We start from the raw sequence: 20922 nt of genomic DNA, 5'->3' as shown, positions 1-20922 counted from the left end.
AAGGAAAAGCAACAGAACTTCCCATTACAAAAATATGCTCTCCCCCAAGAAGGTATGATACCATTCTACAAATCAATATCTTTAAAGTTGCCAAAACATCACACAGGCACTGAACAATTATAATGGTTGATGTCCATTTATTCAAACATCTACTAACATATGGCGAAGCAGTGTAGGAATCAAGTAAATGCGTTTCTTTTTTTTTTTTTTTTTTTCAGACAAGTAAATGTTTATTTCATATAAAAATCTATCAAGGTATTAACAAATATTCCAAAAAAATGTTCAAACACTGAACAATGATCATGGTTGATGTCTATTGATATAAACACATACTAATACATGGTGAAGCAGTTCAGAAATCAAGTAAATGTTTATTTCATATTAAAAACTATCAAGGTATTAACAAATATTCCAAAAAAAAAAGATGTCAAAAACAATGCATGTGACTATGACCCAATTCCCCAAGAAGATCACCTCTCTCTCCTTCCTATACATACATTTGAGGCCGATTGGCACAGCCTTCTAAGCAAATTTCATATTAATTTATGATTAATGCTAAAGAAGAGTATCCATCACAAAGAATCGAGAATAAAAAAAATGGAAAGTAATTGAAGAAAATGAAAGGGAAGAAAAAAAGAAAAAGAAAAACAGAATATAGGGACAGGTGTGTGTAAAACATTGGTTTTAGCATCCAGCCGCTTTCATGAATTTGTCGTAGGGGCTTGAAGGTGGTAATCTAAAAGCAGTATGTCCATACTCAACTGAACATAGGGCAAGTTGGTCAGGTACTCCATTTTGATCGTTACTGTTTAACTTCGAATCACTTTGTAGTAACTCCACTTTCTGGAACAGAGGCCAAAAAAGGGAATAATTGACAACTATTTTTGGTGTTGTGAAGTATGACAATTGTACAATCACTGAATTTATAATATTAATATCAATATTAATATAGCCAGTCAATTTTAAACAGACTCCAGATTCTTGAAATGTTAACAATACTTTCCACCAAAACAAAAGAAGAAACAAAGGAAATGAACTTAAATGGTAGATCACCATTCTAGATCTTACAAACCACATCATGTAGTGATGACAAAGGTCACGGAGCATTCAAAAAGCATTCTAGGGCTAGGTCTCTCAGAGTCTAGACTCTAGGCTCCAGTTTGTCAATATGTTGCCTGATATTTTCTTGTTTCTGACATTCCTACTTTCTAGTCTCTTTTTGAAAGGCCACATGAATGGCATGTATTCTTTGATCCAGCTTGTAGGGCTGAGATTTTGAGGTTACATGCATAATCAAAGGACAGAATTCCAGGATGTGTAAACAACCCTTCAATGTCTCATATGCTCCCCCCAAAAAACCCTAAAATGTTTTGTTGCCTGCTGAAATGGCAACAAATCCAGTATAAAATGTACAAAAATGACCAAACATGTAAACTTTCAGTTGCAGCTACATTATTGCATAAAGACCAGAGAAATGATGTGACAATTTATTTGTGTGTGGGAACTGGGGAGAAAGCAGGAACAAGAGGAAAAATGATTTCACCAAATCAGCATGTTCATTTAGTAATTATACTCGCCACATAAAGTGCTTAAGTCGTTTAATAAATAAAGTCACCTGATTAAATGATGAAGTGCCCTTCTTTTCATCTCTAGTGGGGAAAACCTTGGCATCGTGTTGATGCTTAAGACTCTGAAGCATTGACATCTTCTGTTGTTTACCTGTCACAAGAGCTTCACACTGACTTTTCATTTGGTCATAAGGTATAGGCGTGGAGGAAATCTGGGAGCTTGCAACTTCTTGTGCAGTTTCCAAGACCTGTAGGTATTAAAAAAAATCGATATAATTTGCAAATGTGAAACAGAGAAAGACATGCACCAAAAAAATAAAAACAGTTTTTAAAAAATTCTGCATATATTGTTATTGTCTACACAACCAAAAGCATTTATGTAAAGGCTGCATGTGGCAACTAGAAAAGGATAAAATGTGCTTTTGTTCGTAAAACAACCTGGTTTTATCTCATGATCTTTAGTGTGCCTTTGTCTCCTCCAACTGCCACAATCTTCACCAATTAATATTTGGCCAAACACTGTTTGGCTCTTGATGTAAGAGCTAGCCAGACTTTTCATTAGGTTTTGTTTTTTGTTTTTTGTTTTCTTTATAGAGTCAGTGCTGGAGTAATTGAAATATAAGAAAGATTACACGTGTGCCATATCAGCACCAAGTACGCAAGATTGTCAGTTTTAGCGATTACATGGGCAACACATTATGTCATCTTATGTGTGTGAGATGATCAATCTCTATCTCCAAAGATTTTTTCTCAAATTCTAAATATTGAAATGATAATTAAAAAGGTAAATTACAACTCCCCAGAGGTTTCACAAAATACACAATTATATCCCTACATAAAAAAATAAAAAAATAAAAAAAAACTGTAGTAAACCACATGGATTTGTGTGTTTATGAATTTATGGCAGTTTTTGGATTGGTGGGCCTCACCAATCCAATGGTGGCCATGAATTCATGAAAGCACAAGTTCAAGTTGCCAAGACTTTTCCTTTATTAAAAGTGAATTAAATAGTCCTTCACTTTTTAGTAAAATGTACAAATTACAATTTATTTCCTCATCTCTTAACTATAACAACTTTTTAGTCCCTTGCCTTTTTGATGACCAAAATTTCAGACTGCCAGCTTTGAACTTTTTTAGACATTAAAAAGTTGTTTCAATTGAAAACTCAAGGACTAAAATATTGTTCAAAATAGAAACTTAGGGACAATTACATATATGATTTCAGTGAAAGCACTAATCTGTAATGAAATTAGAAGGTTATGGACCATTTTATTCACCTTTTTATTTATTTAAAAAAAAGGGATGCAAGTGATGCAACAAGGCATTGATGATGTGGTTCATTTCAGGTTTTTAGTTGAACTGAATAACGCTCACCCCCAGCCACTTTCACATAGGATTTCCACAATCAAATTGAAATCATATTTGTTTCAAGGAGTAGTATTTCATGCCACATTAACTTAATTCTTAAAATGATATTGATCCCGTGACACTTGATTAGCGTCCACAACAGTAACTTGATAACAATTTTGGATGGAGATCTAATAGAGGATATAATTATATTATTAATAAAAGCTTATGAATTATAATCTAACAAGTGCCAAAGTCCATGATTTATCGTCATTAGGCATAATATTTAAGAAGAAAATAAAAGGAAGAGAAACGAATGGTCCTCTTACTGATTCCAAAAGTTCATTGACACTTAGAATGTCTAGCGAATTGACAGAAAGTGATGTTTTGCGACCTGACAGATTCTCATTAGCATTAGCTGCAGTGATAGTTTCATCATCTGTCAAGGATGCTGCAGGCATTATCTGAAAGAAAACCATCACAATTAGAAACCTGTGTTATTTCTTAGTCATATTGTTGGACAAGAAACCTATGTTATTTAAGTCATAAAGTTGGACACTATCTTATGATTACCTCTTCAAAAGCCTGAACCTCTACTTGGGCAAGAGAAGAACATGGCCTCGGTGTCTCCATAAACAAAGGAGCTCCCAATGGATACACATCATCAGGCAAAAATTCCTGAAGAAGTAGTTCCTTTATTCTCGATAACTCAACCTGGACAGACAAATAATAATATATAAATACAAACATTGTTGAAGAAACACTTTTAAATGCAATTGAGGCCTTCTGAGTGAATATATTTTGTCCTCTGTGGAACCTTGTCTATCAAACTCAACAACTAATCATGAAATTTACCTATGGGCTTGCTTCTTGAGTGTGCCAACTCCAAAAGAAGCATAATTATTCAACTATGAAGCATCCTAATTATGATGCACATGTATAATTGATAAACTTATGCTTCTTCTAATTTATCCAAAGACAATGAGATTATTTTAATTTAATTTTTCATCTTAAAATTAAGAAGTTAAGGTTTCTATTATTTAGGAAATTTAATTAGGAAGTAGTATTTCTATTATCTAAGAATTCTATTATTATTTAGGGATATTTAAAGAGTTCTATTAGGTTTAGTATTTTCCTAGTTTGTATTGGTTTAGTTTTTTTCTATTTTGTGATTCCCAATCATAGTAGTAGCCCAGTAGGATTATTTATTAATCTATAAATACCTATTTAATTTAGGTATTTTTCTAGATAACTTATTATGATTATTATTGACAATTGCAAATTAATAAGAATTTTCAGAATTTTGTTCCTTCCCTTTTGATTGTTCTATTGGTTCTACATCAATTAGGTATCAGAGCTAAGTTTGACTAAGATTTCATAATCACTCCCTCAACCATGTGGCCATTTTCATCCATTATACACATTCAATTGTTTATGTTATGTTGATTTCCTAGAGTACTGCAATGTGATTTACAGCCCATGCGATTCGCAATTTCCAAAGGAAGAGCTTTCGTAATGGGATACAGCTGCAAACTCAAGAAAACATAGCAGCAACTTAATATTCATGTTAAGTTGGGGCATTTTCTGACAAGGACAAAAAAATTGCAGCAGCAAGAGATACAAGAACAGATTCAACAAGCAACACCAGACTCCCTTTTCTACAGTGTTGGCATTTGCAAAAATAAAAAAAAAAAATCTGGTGCTACATATGTTCCTTAATTAAGCCTCGGACGATTGAAATCAATTCTTACAATGTATACTTAGATGAGATATGTTCGTTTAGGGATTCATATTGTAGTGCTGAATATTGTCCTCCCGACTTATTTTATGAATTTTGAACAGTCAAACAACTTGAAACTTGGAAGAAGGAATATATGTTTCAACAAGCATATTGGAAAACTTCTTCTATTATGCCAAAAATAAGTGGTAACTATTTTCCTATGATGATTGCTCCAATATTCGATTTCAAGAAAAATCTCAAGAAAAAAGGTAAGCAACAACTTGAAGAAACTTTGGAAATGCTGAAAGCAAAGGTGGAAGCGGTATCAAGAGTTTTGAAGATGTAATTACGACTCAAAAGGATGCAAGGCAAGAATTTCATAATGAAAAGCACAAAGTGCAGCTTAAAGAATTCGAAGTTTTGATTGTTGAGACTTTCACATCTTGAAATTCGAGTTGATAAGACTGACTTGGAAAATTTTGGGGAAGAAATTCTAGAAAAGGAAACTGATAGAATAAGCCAAAAAAAGTTAGAGGAAGCTATTCTATCTTAGGGAAAGAAAAATAAAAAGGCCCAGAAGAGGACAATGGAAACTGAAAATTTACCCAATTCTCTTGTTCACGTGAAGTGCCTTTCCACTGTAGTTGCGGCTATGGATGTTACTAAAGATGTGAAGGAAAGAATAAAGTTTATTGTTTCAATCTTATTGCCACCATCCAAGAAGATAGAATCGTTTGTTCTCTGAATTCAACTTTTATTCTTCGACACTACAAAACTCAAGGTTGAGCTTTCTTCAACCAGGGAAAAATGTTGCAATCAAGGCAAAATAAATTTAGTAATTATTTTGATTTAATTTTCATTTTAAAATTAAAAATTTTATGTTTCTATTATTTAGAAATTTATTTAAGAATTATGTATTTTATTATTTATAATTCTATTCCGTTTGAAAAGTACTTTACCAGAGATTAAAATTGACAAAGATGGATGAGCTATTTATCCTCCTAAGAAATTGCACAGCATAAATATGAAAGTCACCTCTGTCAATTTTGCAAATTTTTTGATGAATTGTGATATCAAGGTTTCCTTCAAGTGGTGATCATCTAATTTTATTGCTGAGAGAGATTGTGATGCAGCAACATTGTCTTCCTCTGACCCATATACCATCTTTCCCCCATCAGATTCTAAATAAACAGTCTGCAGCCTGATGTCTTCCACTGACTCAAGATAAGGATCAGCCTGTCCAAAGGAAAATAAATTGATTCAAATACATTAGAAGCTAAAAAGAAAACATGCATTAGCCTAGAAAAATGAAATCAAAAGATAAGAGTTATCTTGCAGTTACTGGAAAGGAGACTTAACTGTTTTTTCTGTCAAAGACGCTTTAACTATAGGAATTAGCTCTGGGAAATTCCCTGCCTTTGCAGAAAATATTAGCATGTATGATGCCAAGGTGAAGAGAGACCTTCTCCGAGACGGTTGTAGACCTCCTTCAATATGCATACATGAAATGAAAAACATATATCGAAATTTTTTTTTTATTATTATTTTTATGTAACTTCTCTGAACTGCCAATAATCTTGTTTCCAATATAAATCACAAAAAAGTGTTTTTCACCAAAGACTTACGAAAAAAGTAGAAGAAAAAACCTTGAGTACACTAAGTGGTTAAATCTTAATTCTTGAGCATAACTACGCGTCATATATCAGTGATTTTTATTACATATTTAGTGTACTAGATTGAACTGGTAGTGGTATTATTGGTTTTCTATTCGTCTATCATTTTAATAGAACCACCAAAAGAAAAGTACTGGCATGCAGATAAAAGGTCCATAAAGATGTATGAGTGTGCACTCTTGTGTACATGGCTGTATTCAATGGAATTCCAAATTTCAGGAATGTAGCATCTCCAGCCCAGGCACATAGAAGGATAATCCATGTTCCTAAATAAATATTTTAATTGCTTAAAGCGTAAATATATACCATTCACTGACAAATGTAACTTACTTTCTTGATCCAGAGAGATGCCCCTAAGTGAGAATGCCAGCTGAAAACACCGAGCTAGGGCCATGTGATTGGACGTCTGTCATTAGCCAAGTTAATCAACACACAATTCACGATGGCCATCAAATATAAGACATTAAAATCTTTTATTAACTAATGTACACCAAAAAGATTTGGAAAAAATGGTGAGACATTAAAATCTCTCTATCCATGCAGAAGCTTCTACGAGATTTTTATCTTCCACTTCCAAGTCAATGCTACCCATAGTTACCTAGAACGTGATACTCTCGAGTCCTGGTATGGGTATGGGTACAGGTACATGGTACATGGTACGCCACTTAACAAAATATAGGGTACATAGGGGTAGGCTTAGTTCGTATGCCAATTGGATTTCCAGCATGTTTAATTGAAACGTCGATTTGAAATACTTCTTTTATTTTTAAATTTTACTTAACATAATATGTCTATAAAAAAAATTTAAAATATTAATTTAACATGATAATTTTTTAACATAATATATACTCAACTCAACTCAACTCATCTAAGCCTTTATCCCAAAAATTTGGGGTCAGCTTTTAACATAATATATATTATTTAAAATTTCAAAGTCATTTAATTATTATTATAATTATTAAAAAAATATAATTTTAAATAATTAAAAAATGTTAATAGTTAATAATGTTTATATTTTATAAAAAAATTAATTTTCTACAAATAAAATACTCATTTAAAGTCTCAAGACCAAGACTACAGTGCCACCTAACACAGTAACATGTAAATCCAAAAGCCCCACTTTATCTTTTGGTCCACCTACTCCACTTTTAGTCTTTCAAAACATCCTTTCTTCTTCTTCCTGTGCTGCATGTTTATTGATCTTCCTTCTTTCTTTTTGTTTTAGGGAAAATCAACAAAAAAAATATCCCAACCTTTGGCACCCGATTTAATTGTACCCTACCATCAAAATCAGTTGATAAATTTAACAGTTACACTATGTCATCATGTCTAATAAGCATTACTGCTAACTTTATCCCTAAGTTATCCTAATAATCCCTAAATTGAAAAGAAAACTAAGGATCCCTAACACAAAATCGATTCTGCTGCACTGGCTCATTCTTCTTCTGCTTGTTCTTGCTCATGGAAGAGTGAGCCAATAGAGCAGCATCGATTTTGGGTTAGGGATCCTGAGTTTTCTTTTCAATTTAGAGATTATTAGGATAACTTAGGGACAAAGTTAGCAGTTAATAAGATATTATAATGCTTATTAGACATGATGACATGGTGTTGCTGTTAAATTTAATAAATGATTTTGACTATAGGGTAAAATTAAATGGGGCACCAAAGATTGGAGTAAAATTGTTAAAAAAAAAGGATGGAGTAGAATTGTAAAAATAAAAAAAGGCTAGGATTTTTTTAGGTGATTTGCCCTTTTTTTTATCTCTTTCTTCTGTTCATTTCTCACCGGAACCTCTATTTTGGCAACCTAGATCGTGCCCCCTAGTGATTTGGAATGCAAACATCCCGCAATTCTAAACAAATGGCCTAGATCACGGTTCCCAAGGGGGGGGTGAGCGAATCTGGTAACTATGATGCTACCATCCGATAAACATGTCAATAAATTTATATACCAATTATGGCATATCTCATCACAATTGTTTTAATCAGTCAAAAGACTTTATATTCAAATAACACAACGAAGGTAGTACCACATGTTTACACTAAGAATACACAATGCTACACTTGAAGGACCTCTAATTGAAAACAAGGTTGAAAAGATTTATTGATTTTAGGAATACAGATTATTCGGCATTAATTGTATTTTCCCATTATAATTAGCTTCCTATTTTTTGGTTTTCTATTTAGGTATGATTCTTTATATATAAATAGGAGCCTTCTATTTCATTTTTATCATCAAGAAATGCACAGAAAAATCCCCTTAAATATCAATGTCTTTCATCATGGTATCAGAGCATTCAATTCATTAGGGCGGGCTCTAGTACTATTCACATGCATTGTTCACAACACGTGGACCTCTTCCGGCTTTTTTCCAATTGTTACTTATGTGTTGTGCCTCTACCCAACCCTTGTCTTAACCTAAACACAAGCCAACATGTCTAAAATAGTCGATTACTCTAAAGCAACAAACGATATTGGGATTTTTTCCAATGAAAAAGTTCAATCTCTAAGGCATTTACTATCTCGGTTTGAATCTCAATCTTTCACAGTTGTCTCTTCTAATTTTGTAAAATCAAGTAACATTTTCTTATCAATCTTGATAAATCTTATTAGGTTACAGATTCAGGAGCAAACAAATGACAAGTTTTTTAAATAAATTCTTTACCCATTCCCCGTGCTCAAGAAAAGAAAAAGTTCATATAACAGACGGTTCCTTAACCACAATTTCTAGTACAGGTTCTATTACATGCACTCTCAATATAAATCTCAATTAAGTTCTTCATATTCCTAGCTTTCTTATTAATCTTTTATCTACCAATTCCATTACTCAAGCCCTTAATTGCAAAATTGATTTTTTTTTTTTACTACTCATTGGTTATTTCAAGATTTGAGAACAGAGAAAATAATTAGCAATGGTAGATTGCGAAATGGTCTGTACCTGTTAGAAGACGAGTGTGGTCCCTCAAATCCTGGAGCAAACTAGGTTTTGTTAGGAAAGTCTATGAGTGCTAATGAAGAGATTCTCCAGTGGCACAAGATATTAGGACATCCATCTTTTTTTGCTCTAGAAAGGTTATATCCTAATTTGTTTAAGAATTGCAACTCAGTTTTACTACTTTATGAGGCTTGTGAATTTTCTAAATACATAAGACAGTTTATCTTTCCATAAATAATAAAAGTTTAGTATCTTTTATGACTATTCATTCTTATGTGTAGGGACCTACTCAAATAGTTTTTTGGTTTGGTTAAAGATGGTTTGTCACTTTTATTGGTTGTTGCACTAGATTGACATAGGTTTATTTGATGAAAGCCAAAAGTGAAGTATTTTCTTACTTTCAATAGTTTCACAAAATGATTTGCATACAGTTTGATGCCAAGGTTAAAATCTTAAGAATTGATAATGATACAGAATATGTTAATGGTTTTTTTCGTGCTTATTTGGATTCAAATAGTATAGTGCATTAAACTAGTTGCGTCAATAATAGTGAACAAAATGGAGTGTTTGAAAGAAAAATGGACATTTATTGGAGGTGGCTCGATCTCTAATGTTTATTATAAATCTTGCTACACCTTATGAGAGGATGTAGTTCTTGCTTCAACATATCTTATCAATAGAATGCCTCTGAGAATACAGAACTTTATGAGCCATTTAGAGGTTTTACAAGGTCATAATTCTTATATTATTCCTCCAAAGAATTTTGGATATGTCTATTTTGTTCACAAAATAAATATTAAAAACTTAGAGCTCTTAAATATGTGTTTGTAGGATACTCTGATACTTAAAAGGGCTATAAGTATTATCAACCTCTTACTAAGAAATATTTTGCCAGTATGGATGTTACCTTTAGAGAATCTGAGCCTTATTTCCTTGTCAAGTCACCTCTTCAGAGGAGTATATGGAGAAAGAGGGAGAGGTCCTTTTTCCTAACTAGGCTATTAGGCTTTAGGGAGAGACTATCAGGCTTGCGTCACACCTTATTAATGAGCCACCTAACCAAGACCACCCATCTCAAGGGGAGACTATTAGGCTTGAGTCACACCTTAGTAATAAACCATCTAACCAAGACCAACCACCTCCTCAAGTCCCAAGGAGATTGAATAGATTGTATTTGAGAACCTACGTGTCAAAATAAGACAAATACAACCATTGAGCTTGATACACCTAATCAGCCAACATTTCTAGAATTAGTTTTTAAAGAATGTGGTGTGTCTTCTTTAATTCCTGATGATCCTACTTATATTTCTGAGTTCAATTCTAATTCTACTATTGATGATCTCGATAGTCCCATTGCTCTTAGACTCAAAAAAGGAGTCAGGGCTTGTACTAAACATTCCATTTCTAATTTTGTTTCCTATAACTCCTTGTCTCCTTCCTATAGAACCTTTGTCTTGTCTGTTTTTTTGGTTTTTATCCCATAGAATTGGAAGGAAGCATGTTTTGCTCCAAATTGGAAGGCAGCTATAGTAGAGGAGATGAGAGCTTTGTTAATATGGGATCTTGTTTCTCTTCCATTGGGAACCAGTGGGATGCAAGTGAGTGTTCACAGTAAAACATAAGGCAGATGATTCCATTGAAAGGTACAAGGCCAGGGCTAATGGCTAAAGGTTTCACTCATACATATGGAGTGAATTATCAAGAGACTTTTGCTCCTGTTGCAAAGATGAATACTATTAGAATCTTGTTGTCATGTGCAACAAATCTTAAATGGGACTTACAGCAATTTGATGTAAAGAATAATTTCATGCATGGAGACTTAGGGAGGGAGGTGTACACGGGAATTCCCTCAGGATTTGAAGATAATAGAATCAAAGGGAAAGTTTGTAGGCTGAAGATGGCTTTGTATGCTCTGAAGCAATCACCCAGAGCATGCTTTGACAGAATTAGTAAGGCCATGATCTCCTTTGGATACTATCAAACTAATGCAAATCATACTTTGTTTATGAAACACTGTTAAGGTAAGATCACATTGCTTATTATTATATTGATGACATAGTTGTGACAGGAGATGATAAGGAGGAGATTGCCCATATGAAAGAACTCCTGGCCTAGGAGTTTAAAATTAAAGACTTAGGTAGATTAAGGTACTTTCTTGGAATAGAGATTGCCTAATCAAATGGAAAAATCTTCATTTCTCGAAGAAAGTATATTTTAGACCTCCTAAAAGAAGCAGACATGTTGGGCTGTAAACCTCCAGAGTCTCCTATTAAAACTAATTAGACTACAAGCAAGAGTTTGGGAATCAATTAACTTAGGAAGATATTAGAGGTTGGTTGGGAGATTAATTTATCTCTCGCACAATAGACCAGACATAGCTTATGCAGTGAGTCTAGTGAATCAATATATGCATGATCCTTGAGCACCTGACTTAGAAGCTGTTTTTCATATTTCGAGGTATCTAAATCTACACTAGGCAAGGGACTTCTTTTTTTGAAGCATGGTCATCTCCAGATAAAAGCTTTTACAGAAGCAGATAGGGTTGGATCTCTTAATGATAGGTCTACATCATGTTATTACACCTTTGTTAGCGGCAACCTAGCTACTTAGAGAAGCAATAAACAAAATGTGACAGCTAGATCAAGTGCAGAAGCAGTATAAAGGGCTATGGCACAAGACATCTATGAGCTATTATCGTTGCAGAAGTTGATAGAGGAGTTGAGGATGTTAGAGACCAATAGTTTATCTTTGTTTTGTAACAACAAAGCTGCTATTAGTATTGTCCACAATCCAATTCAACATGATAGGAACAAACATATAGAGATTGATGGGCACTTCATAAATGAGAAAAATGTAAATGGTTCAATGACCGTAACTTAAGTGACTTCAAAGGAGTAGTTGGCAAGTGTTCCACACTTTATTTTGAAAGTTGAGCGTGTGTAATATCTATGAACCAACTTGAAGGAGAGTGTTGGAATCCCTTAATTTTAGGAATACATATTATTAGGCATTAATTGTATTTTCGTATTGTAATTAGCTCATTGTAGTTAGCTTCCTACTTTTTAGTTTCCTATTTAGGTCTGATTCTTTGTATACAAATAGGAGCCTTGTATTTCATTTTTATCATCAAGAAATACACAGAAAAATTCACTTAAATATCAGTGTCTTTCATCATCAGTGTTCCACAGTGGACCAAAAGAATGATATCTCACACTTCTTTCCTTCTAGATCTACAAAGATCGCTACAACATGTAAGCTCCATTTCTAGATTCTTTGGACATAGTATACTAAATTGGTCCCCAGAGTTCTCACCTGGTCAAGATGAAGAAGCAAATGATTTGCTGATTCCCTATCCTTCTTGCAGTAAAAATCATCTAATTACTAAACATCACTCACTTTCTTCATCAGGGTTACTCTTGATATGCAGAGTTGCATACACAAAAACATCCTATTTTCACTTATGACTAAGATAATAGAAAGTTTATTGATAGACAAGCACATATGCTTGCCTGAAGTATTATAACAAGTCATAAAAGATCAAAACAACCCATCAAAAGTACGCCATTAGACTCAAGACACTAGACAAGGGCAAGAAGATTGAAGTAGATGCAGTGAATGCTAAAAATGCTATGAAGATGACTTACCTTAGACCGAGTATAGAGCAAAGCAATGTTATAAGAATGTGCCATGGCCTCAAAATTTGCAGGCATATTCTCAGCAGATGTTGCTTGAACCCATAGTGATGAAAGCAAAAGACTGACTTGATGACTACTCAATCGTAGAGAAGTTTGCTGCGGATAACAGTAGTTTAACTAGATCGTACTACAGAATAGGATTTAAAACAAGCAAAACTAAACGCTAAATTCTAAGATATAGGAGTTTCATACAGTTTTTCCATCTGTGGTAGAAGACTTTAAGCTATTTGAATGGCTACTTGAGTCACTTTTTCTAAATTTTTTTGCATCCGCATCCAATATTTGATTGTCTCCCTCCCACGATCCTCCATCCATGACTTTTGCGTTATCCTTACCCTCATCCTGAAAGGAGAATCTTTTGCTCATTGACTTCTCCAATGTATCAAAAAATCCAGAAATAGCTTCTGATGTTTTCTTATTCTGGTCTGACCAAAGAGAAAGCAAGGATGGCATAAGCACAATGGATAAGACACTGTGCGCTCCAACTCTTGTCTCATGGTCTGGATGGGCCATTGCTATGAGCAACTGGTGAAATAAAGCATCAGGAAAGGCCTGAAAAGTTATAAGTATAACATCATATCTCGGATCTTTTTAATAGATCTGAACAGCAAGTAGCATATTTCAATTTAAGCAAATGCACTTGCCTTCTTGTGATATGATATGTTAGGGATGGATGCAATAATCTGTCCTGCCCGATGAACAGCAAATATTGTCGTTCTAGCTACAATAGTAGTAGTTGAAATATTCTCTAAGAACACAGCCATTTTATCAAGTATGGGTCCCACATCTCCAACCTGTTAATAACAAACACCTTTTATACAGTAAAAATTTATTTGATAAATTTAGTGTGTTTGTGTAGATATATATATATATATAAAACAACGGCAAAAAGACACTAGCTTATGAAGAGTATTTACTAGAACCCAATTTATATATAGAATTGGTTTTTCTCAATAAAATATCTACATTAATGGTAAGTTGGTAACTGCAACTCCAGTAACAGTTAAATCTAGTCTTTGAAGGTTAGACAGTTATTAAAGGTCAAAGAGTTGCGTTTAAGGATGAATTTCATACCGGAAAAGAAAAGAACTTAAAATAAAATTGGCATACAATAAACATTAATTAAATTATATGGAGTTGTAAACTGAACCCATGAAAATAAATAATACAACATAAAAGTTCAATTGTAAAGAGATGTCCAAAGAAACAATCTTGCTTAAACTATAGGTTGATAATTGCATCTTTCTGATCAAGTTAAAATGGAATTGGAGAGAGAGAAATGTTATCAAATCTTGTTTCAATATCATATCCTATCAAATTAAAGGAATATTTCAGTGCAGCTATGCTCTATAGAATTGAATGCTGCACAACCAAAAAAAAAAAGAAGAAGAAGAAGAAGAAATGAATATGTTGAGCTTGATAGCAACAGAAAAAGCAGATCTCTCTTGCTTCACTCTGTGTGTGTGTGTGTATTTTTTTTTTTTTTTTCATTTTTAGTACATATCTGCTAATTTGAATCTGAGGTGGTACCATTAATGATAGTAGCATAATTGTCGAACAGTTTAAGGCACAAACATGATTTCCATAATGTATTCTGAATGACATTGAAGGAACTTGAGTATGGGTGCAAGATGCATATGCATGGCCAGCACAAACCAGCGGATTTAGAGGGGACAATTGCCCCCACTGGCCCCACTCCTCCTTCATAAATTTTTTTAATAAATCTTGAATTGTTCCCACTCAATTAATCTAATTGCCTCCACTCAATTAGCTTAATTTCTCTCATTAAATGAATTGCCCCACCCATATGGACTGCTTTTGTAAATCCTTTAGTATTCATCAAATTCAATAAATTAAGTGGAAAGTACAAATTAAGTGGAAAGTGCTATGAATTTAACGTGAAGTTCAAAACACAAGAAAAAGAACAACTACAAACCTTATTTGAGAGCTGTAAGATGCATTTTTCTATGGCAAACTGAAGATCAGCATTTTGTTTGTCAATACAATCTCCAGAGCTAGATAATTCAGCTGCATTTTGAAGGCATTTTCTCAAATGTTTAATCAAGTCAGATATTGCATCAATGACTGTAACTGTGACCTCTTGCTTTGCATTTTGTCCAAGCTGTGAGATGACATTAACAATATCTATTTGTACAAGAGGTTCTTTGAACACATTCTTATGATCCAAGTGCTTGACCAGGTTAGATAATAGCAAATGCGAGTTGTCTCCTGGTATTAAGACAAAAGAGAACATCAAATATAACTTGAAAAAGAATACTAGAACCATAATGTTTCTAGAAAAGAAAAGATGGTGCATCAAAATTCCCATTGTAACCTGCTTCCTCCAAAAGTGATTGCAAATATATTAAAACAGGGTACGCAACTCCTTTTTCCAGAGGCCAATGATTGTTAGTATCAAAATTACGGAACAGAGGTTCAAGCACACGCCGAAAAGTTGTAGCTTCCTTTGCCAGTCTAGCCATATTACATAAGCAAACCCTAGACCAGTAAGATGGACTTTTTGAAGTATCCCTGTTTCAGTCATAAAAGAATAAGAGATGTCAACTAAATAAAAATAGTTCCTAATTTTATATTCTAAATAAGTATCAGTGAATTAATACAATGAAGCCTTACATTGTGTGGTCCAATTCAGGTTTGGTAGTAAGGCTTGGCAAGGAAACCTTATTAATAATGTCTGGGTTCATTTGGGGATCGATGTAGTTCTCCAAAGTGACTGATATAATCTGTTTCACATCAGAAATAGTTTCAGATAACAAAAGCCAACAACTGAAAGCATTCCATGTATTTTTGCTTTTATCATATCTGTTGTGTTTGTTTACATCAAAGATATCATTACTACAGGAGGACAGCTTACATTATCGAACTCCATTGAGATGTGGGAATGCTCACCCGTGAAAGACACCTAGGGACAAAATAATAGCAAGAAGCATCAGTGACGATTGAAAAATAAGCATGCAAAAGATCATACAACAAAACATGCTGGCTTGCAGACTACAAGAAAGTATTAGTAAGATAATGAGAAAGAGGAAGGAGAAGATTTATGAAAAATAATGTCTGGCTAAGCTAACAACATGACAATAGAAATAAGGAGAAAAAAAAATGGAGTATGTTCAATCACCATCTTTGACCCCCATTGGGCAGAACTATAATATATAGGGTAAATTGCAGCTAAGTCCCTGGGTATAGCAAAATCACAGGTTAGTCTCTGGTTTGTCTTTAAGTAATTATTTGGTCCTTAAATTTTAATTCCTTTAACAAATTAGTCTCTGCCATTAATTGCTTCTCAATTTGAAATAATTTAGTCCATAAAATTTTGTTTTATTAACAAATCAATCCCTATATCTAAATTTTATATTTAAGTAACTATTTATTTTATATTTAAATAATTATATATTCTATAAAATATTAAATAGATAATGATATGCTTCTCAAACAATTATTTTCAATAAAAATTAATTTAAAGCAAATATTTATAAATTATAAATAAATTATAACTTTAAAACAATATATGAATGATTACCTATTGTCAAAATAAATTATATTAGATCATATAAGAATAAATTTTTATATAATTTTTCTTACAAATCATGTTAAAAAATTTTACAATTATTTATTTATCAAAAAATATTACTATAAATAAAATATATTTTTTTTTACAAAATCATAGACCATAATATAAAAATTTAAGAATTTGGTAAAACATATTGTTTATTATGAACTACTTTTTAACCATTTTATATTTAAATAATTATAAATATAAAAAATAATTAATATTTTATAAAATATATAATTATTTAAAAAAAAAATAAATAATTACTTAAATATAAAATTTAAATGTAGGGACTATTTTATTAATAAAATAAAATTTTAAGGACTAAATTATTTCAAATTGGAAAGCAGTTAACGGAGTTAATGGTCAATTTAGATGACAAGAACTAATTTGTTAACGGAATTTTAATTTGAGGACCAAATTGTTACCAAAAATAAATCAAGGACTGATTTGTGAGTTTCGCTATACCTCAAGGACTTAGTTGTAATTTACCCTAAACTATAAAAAAACCTTGGTTCAACTATGGAAAATTGGTAAAACAACACATACAAGTGACCCTTGGTTCAAATATGCAAAATAAGTAAACAAGACATACAAGTGACCCACCTATTTGCAAACTAGGTGAGAGGAGAATTTTTCTCATTGACAACAACATCAATTAGATTATTACTAACTAAACTGGCATTGCATAGATTATTTTCAATAATCAAAATGTGGCAAATATATGAATATTATGCTCAAAGTACCTTGACAAGACCACAAAGAAAACTACTTCCCATGAGTGCATGAAATGTAGGAATTCATGAATATACAACATCTGAACTAAGATATAGATAGAGAGGGGGAAGGGAGGATTCCACCATGGAAGCCAAAGCTTGCAGTCCTGCTGAATGCAAACGAAGAGTTCTTTCACCATCACCCACACCTTGAGCCAATTGACACAGCTTAGGAATGATGCCTTCTAAGTTGAACATTTGTGTGCTATCCGTCTAGTTTTGAGTCAAGAAGTCAGAATCACATTAGTAATGACAAATTTAATATTTAGAGCACATGATCTGACTTCAGTGTATGCAAACATTGCCAATTGTTGACCTATTATAAAGCTGGTGTATAAATGGCCTAAAACAAACAAAGAACAGCCTCTCTCAAGCCACCTGAACTCTTGATAGTCCCTTCACCACTCCATTCCTTTTGCCATATATATATATATATATATATATATATATATATATATATATATATATAAGTTTGAATAATTTTAGAGCCACATTAATGACTAATCCCCATATACCATGTGCCATCATGCACAAACTATGTCAAAAGCTTTACCATTACAAACCTGACTATTTATAAAATCAACAAGAATATTGCAAGCCAGAATCTGCATTTCGTCCTGCCCAGTTTGCTCCATAAGAGTCCGAACTATTCCCAATAAACTACTGGCAAATAGTGGCCTGCAAACAATTAAGAGGATCCAGCAAATGCAATGCAAACAAAAATAGCTTTAATTTGCAAAAAGCAATGTGCCTCAAATCATTCCAACGTATTCATGTTCATGTCTTGGCATAAAAAATGTAATAATAAATCTAGTTTTATTAGTCAATACATCTATTTTTCTATTTACATTTATTTATCAATATGTTTTCTTTTTCTTTTCTGACATTCTAGCCTACATCCTTCCATTTATTTATAATACACAACTATATAACAAATCGGACATTGATACCACATGTTATGTAACAACGAAATTACAAGGTTATCTCCAACTAGTCATACCACTAAATTTGTTCATTAAGTTGGGCCATTTACAAGACTCAATGCGTAACTTACATCTGTTCCTTACATGACGACAGCAATTTCCTATAAATGCACACCACAACTTTCACAGATCCAAAGTTCCCATGTCGCAACTCCTTGTAAAATCTTTGCTCCAGCGTATCTGTAATCTGTGCGGAGAATTTAAAAAAAAAAAAGCTAGCAGGCAATTGAATCTCATATATTTCAACCACTTATTACAGTTTTTTATTCAAAGCTTGCAATACTTAGTCACAATATTATGGTTGATCAAAATTTCTACTAGGACCAGGCAACTCAGAAAAAGAGAAAAGAATTGCTCACAGAAAAATCAGATAGTTGCTGAACATTGTGAAAGCATGCCTACCTATACGAGTACAACCATTACCGTGTGCGTGAGAGAGAGAGAGAGGGAGAGAGAGAAAGAGAGAGAGAGAGTCAGCTCTTGATAACAAGGGGGAAAAGGAAAATTGCATGCTAACTTCAAGCTTAATTTTTTTTCCCACAAAACCCATCAAATAAAACAACAAACCACAGAAAATGGTAAAACTTGAAATTTTTATTAAGAGCACAAATATGAAAACCCCTAAATGTACTGGAAAACACACCTTGGGAATACGTAATGGGTTCTTTGAAGCATAATCACAAAGCTTCCCGATTTTCCTATCATTTGGTTCAGCCTCCTGCAAAATGAAGGCAGAAAATAAACAATATATCCAAACTGCTACTTATATGCAAATATTTTTCTTTCTAACCTTTTGTGTAATTAGGAGAGGGGGAATCAGTAGCCTTCAAGAGCTTTGAAGGAGAAATGACCAGAAACATCAGATTGAAGTAGCAAAGTTATAAATATTTACTAAACCTATAATCCCTACTACTTCCACTCAACTTCACTCCTAGACTGTCCAAGATCACTGAAGAAGATAATAATTGTGATTGCAGCTATAGATGCTTTAATTGCATCAACCAGTTTCAGAGATATAATTGTACCATAGAAACTGACAGATGAGTAAAAGATCCACTAGATCAACACTAAATACCCACTTAATTTGCAAAGCATAAAAAGGCAAGAATCACCTCCGTAAGTAAATAATAAAGAAAGAGCTTAATGAATTAGTATCCTCCTGAAACATAAAAAATGAAAGTACTTAAACTGAGCCATCACCTGATTACGGGGGAAGATATCAGCAAGAAACTTCTTGTAACGCTTAACGGGCTGTCTTGACCTTGCGCGCAATGAAGGACAGAAGAAACAGAGGTTGCCGCAGACGGGCAGAACCCGCCTTGACATTACCCCCATTATCTAAGGAAATCCAAAGCCTCTACAATCTACTTAATCCAATTCAAACGAGAGAAAAAAAAAATCAATTAACAACAATTCATAGCTATTCACAGTTTTCCATAAGTTTTGATGAATAATCTACAATAAGCTCATTGACCCAAATGGTCAAAACAGTTCAAATTCACAAAAGTTTACTAGAACTGTGTCCTTAATGCTATTATCAATAAAAGTAACTGGAGTTCCATGAACCTAGATGTGTTTTTGGCTCTTCAAAGAATGAAACTGATTGAAATGTCAAAACGCAAGAAGGAATCAGCAAAGCTATTATGGTCAAAAAGCTTAAAGAAAACTAAAAAAACCAGATTGAATGTATAGAATTTGGAACCAAATTATGAAAAACTAAATGAAACCCACCAATCCAAATAAGCGAAATTATAGTTTCGACAAAATTTAGTAGATGTGATCACGATCTAGAATAGCCTGGAAGCCAGAAATGAAGAAGAAAATTTGTGAAGAATAAAAAAAAATAGATATAAAAATCAAAATTTAGCTGGAATAAAAAATAAAAATTGAAGAAATTACTTGAGAAAATAGCCAATTGGGGGGAAAAGAGAAGGCCTTGACGTCTTCCGGAGGGTGTTCTATGTGTTTCCTTCAAATATTGGAAATATTTATTTATTTTCAGTTAAAATAAATAAATAATTAACAAAATCCAGATGCCACGATATCCTTGCAACCTGTGGAGTTATTGTAACGGTCACAGACCAGTTACTCGAAGCACGATTGAATAAAGAGCCAGCGTTTGATCAGGTAGCGTGAATGTGTGGGCTGTGACCGAAAACAAAGGTAAATGCATGTGAGTTTAGAGGAGAAAAATTAATGAAAAGGGAAAATGCGAAGCTGTTGAGCTGTGGGTGTTGGAGTCTATTAGTTAAAACTCTGCTCATGACACCAACGGCTCCGGGATTTCAGCACGAGGCTCCCTTTATTTTTTTCCTTCCGGTTGCAAGACTTGTGCCTGTTTGGCATTATAAGAAAATTACTTGTTATAATATATTACCAAGATAATATTAAAAAATAATTTAAATTTAAATTTAATAAATTTTAATTATAAATATATTAAAATAATAAAATAATTTTTTAAATTATTTTTAATATCTAAAATTGATACTTTTATTCAGAAAAATAATTTGAACTGTCCAAACTCATTGTCAAATAGACACTTAAATATGTTTGGCATAGTGTTGAAGCTTCCCATTTTGAAAAATATTTTTAAAATAATAAAATAATTTTTTTAAACTAACTTTTTTAATCTAAAATGATTTTTTTTCCAAAAA

General features: G+C 32.9%; 1 protein-coding gene across 6 annotated transcripts; it reads right to left on the bottom strand.

Moving 5' to 3' along the window:
- Positions 1 to 359: 359 nt before the first annotated feature.
- On the bottom strand, positions 360 to 20334 carry LOC110647356 (protein SEMI-ROLLED LEAF 2). Of its 6 annotated transcripts, none has more exons than XM_021801141.2 (21): positions 20168 to 20333; positions 20000 to 20065; positions 19469 to 19632; positions 18912 to 18986; positions 18340 to 18455; positions 17849 to 17963; positions 17370 to 17498; positions 15814 to 15861; positions 15573 to 15682; positions 15274 to 15470; positions 14875 to 15167; positions 13583 to 13732; positions 13131 to 13490; positions 12888 to 13034; positions 6639 to 6714; positions 5995 to 6122; positions 5671 to 5871; positions 3489 to 3629; positions 3245 to 3379; positions 1616 to 1816; positions 360 to 843 (listed from the first exon to the last, which is right to left on the bottom strand). In XM_021801141.2, exons 3-21 carry the CDS (start codon positions 19601 to 19603, stop codon positions 685 to 687), a joined length of 2916 nt encoding a protein of 971 aa, XP_021656833.2. In that variant the 5' UTR covers positions 19604 to 19632; positions 20000 to 20065; positions 20168 to 20333; the 3' UTR covers positions 360 to 684. The 6 variants fall into 6 exon arrangements, with proteins under 6 accessions (XP_021656833.2, XP_058004510.1, XP_021656834.2 ...); XM_058148527.1 differs by having other exon boundaries at positions 13131 to 13280; XM_021801142.2 differs by lacking the exon at positions 20000 to 20065 and having other exon boundaries at positions 20168 to 20242.
- Between the last annotated feature and the right edge of the window lie 588 nt (positions 20335 to 20922).

This window comes from Hevea brasiliensis, chromosome 6 (assembly GCF_030052815.1).
Source record: "Hevea brasiliensis isolate MT/VB/25A 57/8 chromosome 6, ASM3005281v1, whole genome shotgun sequence".
NCBI lineage: Eukaryota > Viridiplantae > Streptophyta > Magnoliopsida > Malpighiales > Euphorbiaceae > Hevea > Hevea brasiliensis.
The sequence above is the reverse complement of the archived record's forward strand: the minus strand, read 5'-3'. Positions and strand labels throughout refer to the sequence as shown.

What these genes read in the sequence shown, in the direction of transcription:
- LOC110647356 (XM_021801141.2), bottom strand. Translation starts at nt 19,603, where the DNA reads ATGGGGGTAATGTCAAGGCGGGTTCTGCCCGTCTGCGGCAACCTCTGT. An exon ending in ACATATCATATCACAAGAAG is followed by an intron (nt 13,491 to 13,582) that starts GCAAGTGCATTT and finishes ATAACTTTTCAG; the next exon opens with GCCTTTCCTGATGCTTTATT. An exon ending in GCACTTCATCATTTAATCAG is followed by an intron (nt 844 to 1,615) that starts GTGACTTTATTT and finishes CCTCTGTTCCAG; the next exon opens with AAAGTGGAGTTACTACAAAG.